At 32.0% G+C, this 12,023-nt stretch overlaps 1 protein-coding gene across 1 annotated transcript; it reads right to left on the bottom strand.

The window, feature by feature from the left end:
* Positions 1 to 1,343: 1,343 nt before the first annotated feature.
* LOC139899340 (RNA demethylase ALKBH10B-like) lies at positions 1,344 to 5,772 on the bottom strand. The gene is made up of 7 exons (XM_071882170.1): positions 5,254 to 5,772; positions 3,830 to 3,960; positions 3,623 to 3,740; positions 3,140 to 3,256; positions 2,781 to 2,896; positions 2,546 to 2,700; positions 1,344 to 2,071 (listed from the first exon to the last, which is right to left on the bottom strand). Exons 1-7 carry the CDS (start codon positions 5,717 to 5,719, stop codon positions 1,597 to 1,599), a joined length of 1,578 nt encoding a protein of 525 aa, XP_071738271.1. The 5' UTR covers positions 5,720 to 5,772; the 3' UTR covers positions 1,344 to 1,596.
* Positions 5,773 to 12,023: the final 6,251 nt, after the last annotated feature.

The raw sequence follows: 12,023 nt of genomic DNA, 5'->3' as shown, positions 1-12,023 counted from the left end.
GGTTCTCACACATGCTGAGTTCTCACTGGATCCTCTCCCTATATATATATATATATATATATATATATATATATATATATATATATATATATATCACATGCTGAGTTCTCACTGGATCCTCTCCCTATATATATATATGCATACAAGAGGATGCATACCGAGACTATTGTTGTATACAAATTGTTTATCATTTAAAATAATTGAGGCTCTTTTATTACATTATTCAAAGCATTCACATATCTATTGTTGTAATAAAATTAAGTACCTGGTATTATCTATTTCAGGTTTAAAAAGTTGAGGACTTAATGAGCCTATGATATGCATGATTGCATGAACCAACTATTGGGTCGTTGACATATATAATTGGATATAAATAAATACTTGTATTTGAACGAGTATTTATATCATATTTTTTTATAAACTATAATGTTTCCTTAGTATTTCAAATATATAGGCTTTTAATGTTGCACTTCCTCATAGAATATAAAACTTAGCTCTATATATAACTAATTTAATTTGAAACGATTTTTGAGCAACCGTGCAACGCACAGGCTCAAAACCTAGTTATAAAATATATTTAGTGGTGTACGTATAAAAAAAATTGATGGTGTTGGAATCACAACTCTTGTCATCTAAACATCAAAAAATCCCAACACTCGTTATCTTTCTTCCGGAGTCATATTCAAGCATCAAATGTTAGACCACTAATGAACGTTCAAGAATATGATCAGATAATGACGTTCAAGAAGATGATCAGATAAACCATATCTAATGAGTTGGATACGTCACAAACTTTTAATGACACACATAACTTGTATAATTGAAGGTCTGTTTTCGTTGCTAGCATTAGTTATATTTGTATTTTGATAATAACATTAAAAACTTTACGGATGCACAGTTCATGTGTATATGGAAGACAAAAACCAACCTTTGATCTTAAAATGATATTAGCCCGTTAGGACTTATTGTGAAGAACCTGAGGAGGTTGATGAATATAATGAATGAAAGACAAAATTGCACCGTAGGTCCTCAAACTTTGGTGACACATGCTGGTTATATGAGATCATTGAGTGTTGATGATGAAGAATTAAGTGGGGATGTTGACGATGACGATGTAAAAGAAGAAATTGATTCGAGTGAAACTGAAACAAATCCTGTTGATGTGAATATTGTAACTCTTTTGGAAAAGAGATTTGGAAAAAGTGTTACAGTCAACCCAACCCAACCCGCCCATATTGCAACTGTTTGACTATATAGCAGCCTCCTTGCATTGCCAGATCTAATCTGGAACCTAATCAGTTATTGCTGATAGAGAGAAACTGATTGATGATTGAACCTTTCTAATCATGAATTCAGGGGATATTAATAGTAATAATAATAATTCACAAAATTTAAACTTACAATTCACTAAAAAAAAAAAAAAATTACTCGCCGTGATATCAAAAGAAAAGAACACTCACCAATGTCTAACCCTAATCTAGTAATCTCCTGCTTCAACTGACTAAAAGTGTAACCACCAATAATATAAAGACTCGTTTAGCAAACACCAACACCTTGCTATAGACGAAAAGACTGACCTGAACAGGCTAGATATGGCTAGTTAAGACTTGAAACAGAGGTCAAGTCCACTTTGTATGATTCAGCCGGGGGTGGTGGAAGGGTAAGAAGACGTTCTCTTTGGGCACGAGGAGGTATATTTTTAGCTGGTTTTCTTGACCCGCCACTCCACGGTAAGAAAACCCCGGTTCCACCACATGGTAGCCTTCTTGGGGTCAGGACCATTGGACGAACTGGTGGTAGCATAAGCAGTTGTGGTGCACCAAATACACCCCATTTGGAAACAGCATTCAATGAGTCGTATCGCTTAACGGTTCCGTTTGGTATCCGGTTACTTGGGTATGGTGTTGGAACACTAGGCTGCCATACTGTTATTGCACCGGTTGCTGATGAGTTCTTTAAGTTGGAGTCCATACGAACTTTGAAGAAGGTGACACTGATTCTTTTAGTTGGAGATTGACACATGGCGTGACGGGCCATATCAGCACTGTTTCCTCTCATCACTAACAGCGACCTGTGGGGTTGCAAAAGGTTATGTCAGCATATATCTGATTTTAACATGGCCTCTAGCCCTTTATACCTAAACCTTTAAAAAATGAAGTCATGTGGCATCATCTTGACGGCAGCAAAATGACCAGATTGTCCCTGCTATGTACAGTAAGTCAGGGGCTTTTTTTGTCAGTTCACCGTGGCCTCTTGTAGTATGTTGTAGAAATAAAAAGTTATTAAAAAGGCAGACTAAACGGGTCGAAAATAGACCAAAGTACGTATATACTTAATGCTTAAAACCTTGTAATCCGGTTATTCATATAATTCCAATAATTGGGCCAAAGAGAATTTCAGGCCAAACCAACCTGAACTGTTTCTACTGGTACAAAAACACAACTCTTTTGAACCCCACCCGTTTTACCCGTTTCAAAACCAACCCAACATGCCATTTTGGCATATCTGATTTTAACAGTGAATATGGTAGTAATATGCTAATTACCCTTTTTTAAGAGAAATCATGAGTGGTCCTTTATAGTTTCCATCCTTATCACAAACTAGAGTACGCCCAAAACCCATAACTGAGTCGGAGAGAACAAGGGAAGAGATAGGTTGGTCCAAATGAGGTGGCTTCAAGAACGGCTGTGAAAATTCCCCCTGCATAAAAAGTAATCCGCCGTCTGTTAGTGCATTATAGTAATCGAATGCCTACTTATAATAATGGATATATAACATACCTCGTCAAAAAAGTTAATGATACAGCTGTTTGGTCGTCTATTTTCCGAAATCAAACTGTACTTGATCAGCTGGTCTATGACACCTTCAAGAGGAGCTGGAATTGGCTCGATATTACCTGTTGACATGTTAATTACCGAGGGAAGACATCATGTTACGTTAGGAAAACTCAAAGACTGCTTACTATCAGAGGTGGTAATATGGGTGTGATGGAAAATGGGTCAGGCTGACCTCCAAACTCTTTTGGCCATTCATTCATTAGTAGTTAATATGTCAACTATGATTACATAATAATATTTGAAACAACTTTAAATTGAATTTTTAAAAAGTTGTACATATTTAAAATGTTGCATCTACTTACTATTTTGGGATTTGCTTATTCCATCGTCTTTTATCGGGTCAAATATGGGTGCTCCAAACTGAATCAGTTCTCTTTTAATCGCCTTCGACTGCTGGTTGTACATAATAAACGTCTCACCTAATAATGACATTAAATTATAACATCAGAAAGTCAACAAAAAAGGGTTGTGGTGCATCACTCTATCAATAGTAAATACATCCAAATTTGAAAAAAAATAAATGAAACCAAGGATTATAATACATTGTCTAGAGTTTATCAAAACCTCAATAAAGAAACGAGGACTAATGAATTCTTCTAGATATATTTACGGTCTATTTTTAAGACTAATGAATTTGTTCTAAAATATATAAAGGTATACTAATTCTAATTGCATGGAAAATTAATTGTCAAACCTGTTCAATCCCTTACTAGGTCAAAACTTCAGTCGGAAAAGGGATGAACTAGTTTTTTAACTATAAAAGCATCACGAAGCACAGGATCCACCTGAGAGTTCTCCGTTTTTGCCAGCAACTCGAAGTTTATGCACATAATCAGTCAAACGAGTAAACTCTGTATCAGTGAGTATGTTCTCATACAACTTCAAACCTCTAACCACGTTTACCTGTCACGTATAAATGTATGTTTAAGTTTATGCATCCTGATACTAGACTTTGTTAAAAGATAGAAAATTTTAGTTGAACAAGAACTTGCCATATGTCCTCTTACAGACTCTTTGGCTATGAACCCTTTTGTCAACTGGATCTGAGCTTTTCGGGCCTCCAAATCTTCTTGGTTTGAGCATATATTGTTGTTTTCTACCAACATCTGCACGTCTTTAGATCCTACATCTCAGTTGGTAAAAGCAATCAAATTATAATCCTTCAAACAATCATGCAAACAGAGATTTGAGAAATTGAGGTGTTAGTAATATACAGGTTTTTTTTTTTTTGGCGAAAAAACGAAAACTTTATAACAAAATCTATTTCGCTTAAAGAGGAAAAACAAGATACAAACAGAAAACGCGGACGGGGCTCAAAGGCAGTAAACTAATCCTACCGATAAAATCTGAACTAAAGCTAACTAAACCCGAAAGCAGTTAATATATAGCTTATGGCTTCTAAAACAATGTCAATAATGTAAAGCTAACTAAAAAAATCGTGATTCTAGGTTTTGTCCCAAAATGACATGGATCAAAAAGTAGCCCCTTAAAATGCACCACTAGCAGAATTCCTCCCTAAATGCACCTTCTATTAGCCATTAAGCAAGCTGAGTTTTCAATTTTTTGGTTATACATTTCTACAATCTTGAGCCAAAATCAAGTTAAATAAAATCGGATTAAAATCCACTCAAAGTTCAATTAAAATAAATTAAATTAAATTGACCTCACCTCAGTACTAACCAAAATAAAAGCTTGCTATTTTATTCCCTAACAACTTGTGGCTTTAAAAAAGTTGAAAAGATTGGAGCTTGAGACATCCTAATCCTAATCCAATAAAACCTGGCTCCAATACTCAACTAAACATAAACTTATTGCAATTTTAACACTTCTTAAACAATGGAAAATTTGACTTTTACTACATTAATTCATAAATTAGCAAAAGTATAAAGTAATGAACCCACACAGATTTCAATAAAAGTAAAGACAATTTTTATTAAATCGAATCTCGGCATTCTGACTCCAACAAAAACTCCTCGGGAAAATATCAACAACCGCTAATTTATCGCTTTTACTGAAGAGAATAACGATATAAATCTATTATTTTAAAAAAATTTGATCCCAATTGTAAAAAATAAAAAGTATAAAATAAAAATGTGATTTTAGTTATTAGTTCAAAATAATAAATTATATATTCGAATAGTATAATAAATTACTTTATACTTTCTACTATACACATTAAAAAATCATACTAATCGATTTATATTATTATTATATTATCTAAATAAAAAGAAATACTATAAAATCACAATATTCGAGATTTGATTTTATCAAATACTATTTCTTCTAACTTCCGTTTAAAATTAAATTAAATTAAATAAATGTGTACATATGTCTATGATCTATAATTCCAAAAAAAAAAAAAAAAAAAGTTAAATAAATATGTAAGAACAATAACGAATATAATCATCATTATTACCTGTATTATCAGTATCAGTAATTTCACTCTTCGGTGAACTATCATCATCAACAGCTTCATCACCGCCATTTTTATCACAATTTACAACCTCTTCTTTCACCAGCGACGAAACATGAACAACTTCTTCAATATCATCACATCCTTTACATTTCATTTTCTCATCTTCAAGTTTCTGCAGTTCGAGAGTGACGTCAGCAATCGAAAAAAACTTTTGCATATGAAGAATCGGGATCCAATTTAACCGGCGGCGGTGTATCGCTCTGAATACTGATTCATATTCACATTTTCCGTTTTCTAATCGTGATAAATGTCCGCATAACGTGTCAATTATCGCATTCGCCGCCGCAAATTCTCCTCTGAACCACGTGATCGTTGCGTCTTTCGTGACCGTATCTGACGTCATCGTTACCGAATTTACCGCCGGAGATAGATCGGAAACTGACGAAACGCCGGCTGCCGGCGACATTCTGATAAATTGTATAAATAAATATTAACGAAATTAATGACTTTAGAGAGAGAAATAGAGATAACAGATGTATACAGGAGATGTTTATGTGTATGTATATATATGCATGTGGAAATATAAAAAAGATAATATCGTGATTGAAGAAATAAAAATGAAAAATAAAATAAAATAAAATAAAAGACTTGGAGAAGGGGGCATTTGAAAGGGGATAGTTAGGTTAGGGTGGAAGGGACTGAAGGGTGTGCTGAGCTGTTGATATTTAATTAGTTGACTATTGCTGATGTGTATATATGTTGACTAAATTGGCAACAATTTTTATTTATGGTTGTGGCTAAATTATATTTCACACATTTCATTTAATTGTGAGTATTTTTTTTTGTTTGAAAAAACAACAGTATAAATAACAGAATCAAAGATAAAAAGTACAAATAAAATTATCGAGAACAAGAAATCTAGTCTAAAAATAAATTGCAATAAAACAAAAAGTAACAAGATAAACCAAACAAACGTTTAATCACCAAGAAGGTTGAAAAACAATTATGGCAAGCTAAAAATAAACAAGGATAAACTTTAAATCCTGAAAACACCTATAAGCATTCCCGATAAAACATCGAATCATCAATAGAAAATCTGAAATAAAAGAGCATGAGTACCTCGTCTGCCATGAAACCTCACAAGTCACCACGAAAATGTGAAAAAAAAATGAAGCTATAAAAGTGTTCGAGAACAAGGAGTGACGAAGCGTCACCTCAATGTTCAGTTTAAAATTATGCATGAACTTTAAAAGTGAGAAGTAGAGGAGTAACTCAATATATAAGATAATAATAATAATATATTATTTTTATTGTTATTTAATTAACTTTATTTTAATTAAATGAATAAAATGGACAACTAAAATAAGAAAATAGCGTTGTGGCCAGTTTAGATTCGAAATGATTTATATATGTTTACACATTTCTTATCTATGATTTACGTCAAATATTATTTAATATTCTATCACTCGGAACGTTAATATTTACTAACGTGCTAGGAAATGATTTTGAAAGTTCTATCAAAAGTGAGTTTTTTTTTTTTTTTTTTTTTTTTTTTTGTTTTTTTTAACATACTTGGCCACCACGTCAGAATGAATTTGATAGAATTTCATTTAGCGTTAACTAGTGTACGAACCCTCGTTTCGCGCTGGGGGTTCGGTTTTCAATGTATTTTATTGCGTTTAGTTTGTAAAATTATTTTGTGGCTAACGATGATGTCGTTGAAGCGCAACTCGAGTCGAACTAAAAGGTATAACCCGTGAAAGATTTAAATATTATTTTAAATTAACAATATATGTGTATCTCCGCGTTTCGCTATGGAATTGTCGATTTTTAAAAATTTAACGCAAAATCAACGTGCATGAAAAGTACCCCAAATATTTAGCATTTTTTAAAAAGCTTCCGTTTTGGGTATAGCTAGTGACATTGTGTTTCTAAAATTATTTCGAGTTTAACGATGGTGTCGGAAAAATTTGACTCGTTGCGAGCGAGAAGATATGGCTCGTTGAATATTTGGGTGGAGTTTATTTAAGATTTTTTATGAAAATGGTAATTTGACACTTTACCCCTTGTATGAGGGGTCGAATTGATTTTTTTAAGGAAGTGTGGGGGGTTTGTTGTGCAAATGAAATTTAGTTAAGTTAAAAAAAAAAGTCGAAAATGCCCTTGAGAACTATTCATTATCCCTCTCTATTTTAGATATAGGTATCTATACATTAATATAAAGCGCGTGCACTTATACTTACGTGTCATCTCCTCAATTAATCTAATTTAAATTGTCCTACGTGTCATTCTACTATTAAATATGAATTAGAAAATCCTACATGTCAATTTATTATTAAATCAAATTAAATATTAGGATAATTAATAAAATATGGGAGATTGTTACCTTAAAAAATTATAGTTACCTTAAGAGATAAATATATATCCCGTATATAATGATCTAATTATAATGATATGGGAAGTATAAGATAACATAATTTAATTTAATAATTAATATACTCCGTATATTCCTATCTTAATCCAACATTCCACTTAAAACACGGGTTATAAACTTAATTTATTAATTAAGTTTTCGTTATTACTATTTAAGTTTTCCTTTTTGTCTTTAAATTTATAATTACTTTCCTCTTAATTATAATTTATTAAAGTATAAAATATATTTTTAGGGGTATAAAGTTAAATTCAATATTTAATATAAATTCACCAAACAAAACCCATCAAAAATTTTTAACGGATTTTTCTTTCTGTTCAACGTGAGTTATGTTCCACCGTCATCGCCGTTCAACTCGAAATAATTTTACGAACAAGACGCAATAAATTGTATTCAAAACAGAGTTTCAATACAATACCAACGAATCATTTCTTTTTATCAATAAATATGGAAGTGATAAAATATTTATCAACACGCATATATAACTATTACAATATTAATTATACATGACGAGTCCCCCGAGTACCATTAGTTTGTTGAAATGACTAAAAACTTTTCTAAAATTAACCTCGCGGGTTACACTTTTATTCAAAAAAAATAATTTGTGTATAATAATTCTAAAATAATATAACTTATATTTTACTAATTTTACGTTCCATTACAAATTTTCAATTTACTCTAAATATTACGTAGTATATAATATATATATTAAAAAGATATTAATGGTGAACAAAATTGTAGTCATTAAGTTACTAACGCCACCCAAAATCACTTTTAAAATTTGTCAATACCATGGAATCAAACTCAAAAGAACTTTTACTTTTGTCAATACCACGGACTCTTAAACTCAAAAAAATTTTAAAATTTGTCAACATCACGAGTTCTTAACTAAAAAAAATTATTAAAATTTGTTAACACCACGGGCTCTTAAAATCAAAAAAAAAAAAATATATATATATATATATATAAAAAATTGTCAACACTGCGAGCTCTTAAATAACTCTTATACTTTTCCTATTTTTTTAGTATTGATATTTATATACCAATATGAACTGCAAATTACATTTTTTCGTGATTTTTACAAACTCGTGCAACGCACGGGCTCAAAAACCTAGTAATATAATATAATATGTATTAGATTAGATAAATGGGCTTCAAAAATAAAAATTCAAGAATCAATCAAATTTTAAAGTCATGAAATAACACGAAATTAAAGGAGAGAAATCAACGTGGCTAAATATTTGAGGGACCCGTCAAACATTATGAATTTTGTGACAATTTTTCCTTTTAGGAAATAGCCAAGATCGAGTAAACATGCGAGACCCATTTGGCTTTTGATTAAAGTCGATGGCGAGCCTTCAAAATTAATCATCTAACCAACCTAACTTTAGGTCACGCTTGTAATATTTATATTTACATTAAATATTAATTAATATTAATTCTCTTGGTTCATTTCTAAAATTAGTTTTTATGGTTTGTCACACATAAATTCGAAGTATATCTTTATTTTGAATTTGTCACAAGAGTGTATAAAATAATTGTATAGTAAAAATATATTTTATGTACAATTCTAACGTAAATTGCAACACGTAAATTACCTGAAATTTTACCGTCTATGAAGGAGCCAATGTACTTGTTGTTAGAGGGGTTTATGACATGCTTTAGTACAAGATATAATATAATTTCAACTATATTTATTTATTTTTTCTGCAATTTCACTAAGATGACACGAGGCTTTGGCTTTTTGTATTTTCCGTATTTTTTTTTCTAGCAGCACAAGTGGATGTCTACAGGATGCAACGCTACAATCAACAAGAAATAAATAGTATTCCGTAGTATGTTTATACATTTATTAGGAAGAATTTATTAAAGTTGTGACCTTGTGGAGAAAAATAAGTATTTTAAATTATATCAAATTTGATAAAGAATCTTGCTTCATGACATCAACCTTGAGGTAAATTGTAGTGGAAAGATTCTCGCTAGTTCTCACAAAGTGCAAGAATTTCACTCATATGTTGGTCTAAAAATAACTACAATCCGTTCAAATGGCTTAAAATTTTGACATGCTTGATATAAAAGGTCAAAGAGACCAGCTAAATAGTTTTCTATTTATTTTAGTGTATATACATAACATATACAAGTAAAAAAAAAAAATTATAATAATAATAAAAAATCACTATACCAAATTTACCTAACTTACACCAACTCAAAGGGAACTGCTGATTAGTGGCGCACTTTAGAGTTTAGACTTCAAAGAACAAAGGGTTATGCAATAATGATAAGACTTAACACAATATTGTTATCTAACTTGTTTTAACTCCCATTACGCAGAATAATTAATAATAAATGAAATCATCAATTATGATTTAATAATTAAAAATAATAAAGTAGTTTTTTTTTTTAATTATCAAATCAATGGTTGAAATACAGGGCAATGATTGAACTCGAAATCAATGGATTAAAATAAGTGAAAGACAATTATGACATCATCATCCAAATCAGTAACACAAGATAATATTGCAAAGGTATATACTTTAGAAGATGGAGTAACACATAATGATAGGATGCAATATTAACCTAACAAAACACGTATCCTAAGTTTTAACTATAATACTTTCAAATTACAAAATAAATAAGAATACAATAGGATACAAAAAAACGGATGAACAAACATTTATAGTAATCTGACGATCATAATAAAAACCTATATGGAACCAAAGTGTCCAACCAAACCAAAGATTTACTTATGCCCTCTAGACTAAAACTCGGTCAGCGGGGATTACTCGGCTAAAATTCGGGATCACATGAAAAATCGGTCAATATCAATCAAAGTCAAACTTGGTCAACATCCAATTACCCTGAGTTGCCGATTACTCTCTAAAATGTCCCGACCGAGTACTTTCCGAGAAGCGGTTTTTAAAAGCATGGATGACATACAAAATCGAACGGACAATTGAACATATATAACAAGACGAGGACCATATTTGACCATGTACGGGTCTAAGGGTTAGGACCAGGAGCGGAGGGTCCTTTTAGGAAGGGTGCGAAGGATGACGCACTGACCTTTTTTATAAATTGATGCACATCATCTTAGTCTAGCGCGAATATATATCAAACATAGCACACAGTGATATGATACAAAATCAAACAAATAAGAAACATCCAAGTATTTTGAACAATAAAACACAAAGGAGGAGGTCGTAACGATGTTCGACTGTGGCACCACCTATTCTTATTTTAGTAGTCTCGAGTGTTTATCTATAAGCTCACTAAGAGTTGTCCACACTAGACGTAGTTCTCAACCTAAGTTTTGTTCGGCTAATATAACTAGAAAACATATCGTTGATCGTTTCACGCCTAGAAAGCGTTCTTTCATTTGAAACATTTGAAGGAGCTCTCATCTTCATCTTTGCACTATCAATATAACTATTGTACTTCTCCTCACTAAAAGTCTTTTGACCAGCCAACTCGTTCCTATTCACACCACCATCTCCGTTTTTCTTAACGTTAACAGATGAAAAGCGCACAAACTTTTTGCGTGGCTTTACTTCAGGAGGAACAAAAGGCTCGTCTTTAGGAGTTGGGTTCACTTCACCTGACACGGGTCGGTAAGAAGAAACTGGTGTGGTGTGTGTGACAAAACGGGTCGGAGGATCAATGGTTACATACGAAGGATTTGGAATGTAACTGTCTTTGGGATTGTGTGATTTTCGACGTGGGAAACCAAAGGTGACTTTAGATATCTTCTCAAGATATGAATTCCTTGAAAGGCTTTTGCTTGATTGATCTTTCGCCATCGGGTAAAGTAAGACTGTGATATGAAGCAATTTGGTAACAATGTGTGGCTATTTATGAGACAAGTGAAGCGAACAAATTAGGAATAACAGGTCAATTGATTAATAGTTTCAAAGTGTGCGTATTGAAAATGTCATAAAAGGTTCGATTAAGATTCTCGTGTAAGGGTACCTACAATATATTCTAAGCATAAGAATCTGGCAACAGATCATTTTAATCTCCAACTGGTCAACGTCATCACATAGGAGGGCAAGAGTTATCTAAAAAGAAAATGCATAAACCTTAAACAAGAGAAGTAAACTAGTCTGAATTATGAACTAGTTCGAGGCCAATTCGGTCAAAAGTCACCAGTCAACGGGTCAAAATCGTTCAAAAGTTGGATCTAATCAGTAAAAGTCGATTTATTAGGTCAAAAACAGCTAAAGTCAAAGTTGGTCAACGTCAGAATAGTCCACGGCTAGCGACTTTCACAACATTTCAAAGTCTATCTATATGTGTAAAATCTCACACATCATTTTATTGGCTAGTTTTGATTATTATTGTG

Source organism: Rutidosis leptorrhynchoides, chromosome 3 (assembly GCF_046630445.1).
Source record: "Rutidosis leptorrhynchoides isolate AG116_Rl617_1_P2 chromosome 3, CSIRO_AGI_Rlap_v1, whole genome shotgun sequence".
NCBI classification, from domain to species: domain Eukaryota; kingdom Viridiplantae; phylum Streptophyta; class Magnoliopsida; order Asterales; family Asteraceae; genus Rutidosis; species Rutidosis leptorrhynchoides.
Note: the sequence above shows the minus strand (reverse complement) of the source record. Positions and strands in the feature narration are given on the sequence as shown.

Coding starts and splice junctions, on each gene's coding strand:
- LOC139899340 (XM_071882170.1), bottom strand. CDS start 5,719: ATGTCGCCGGCAGCCGGCGTTTCGTCAGTTTCCGATCTATCTCCGGCG. Junction 3,961..5,253: donor TACTGATACTGATAATACAG/GTAATAATGATG, acceptor ACTGAGATGTAG/GATCTAAAGACGTGCAGATG. Junction 3,257..3,622: donor CAAAAACGGAGAACTCTCAG/GTGGATCCTGTG, acceptor TGTCATTATTAG/GTGAGACGTTTATTATGTAC.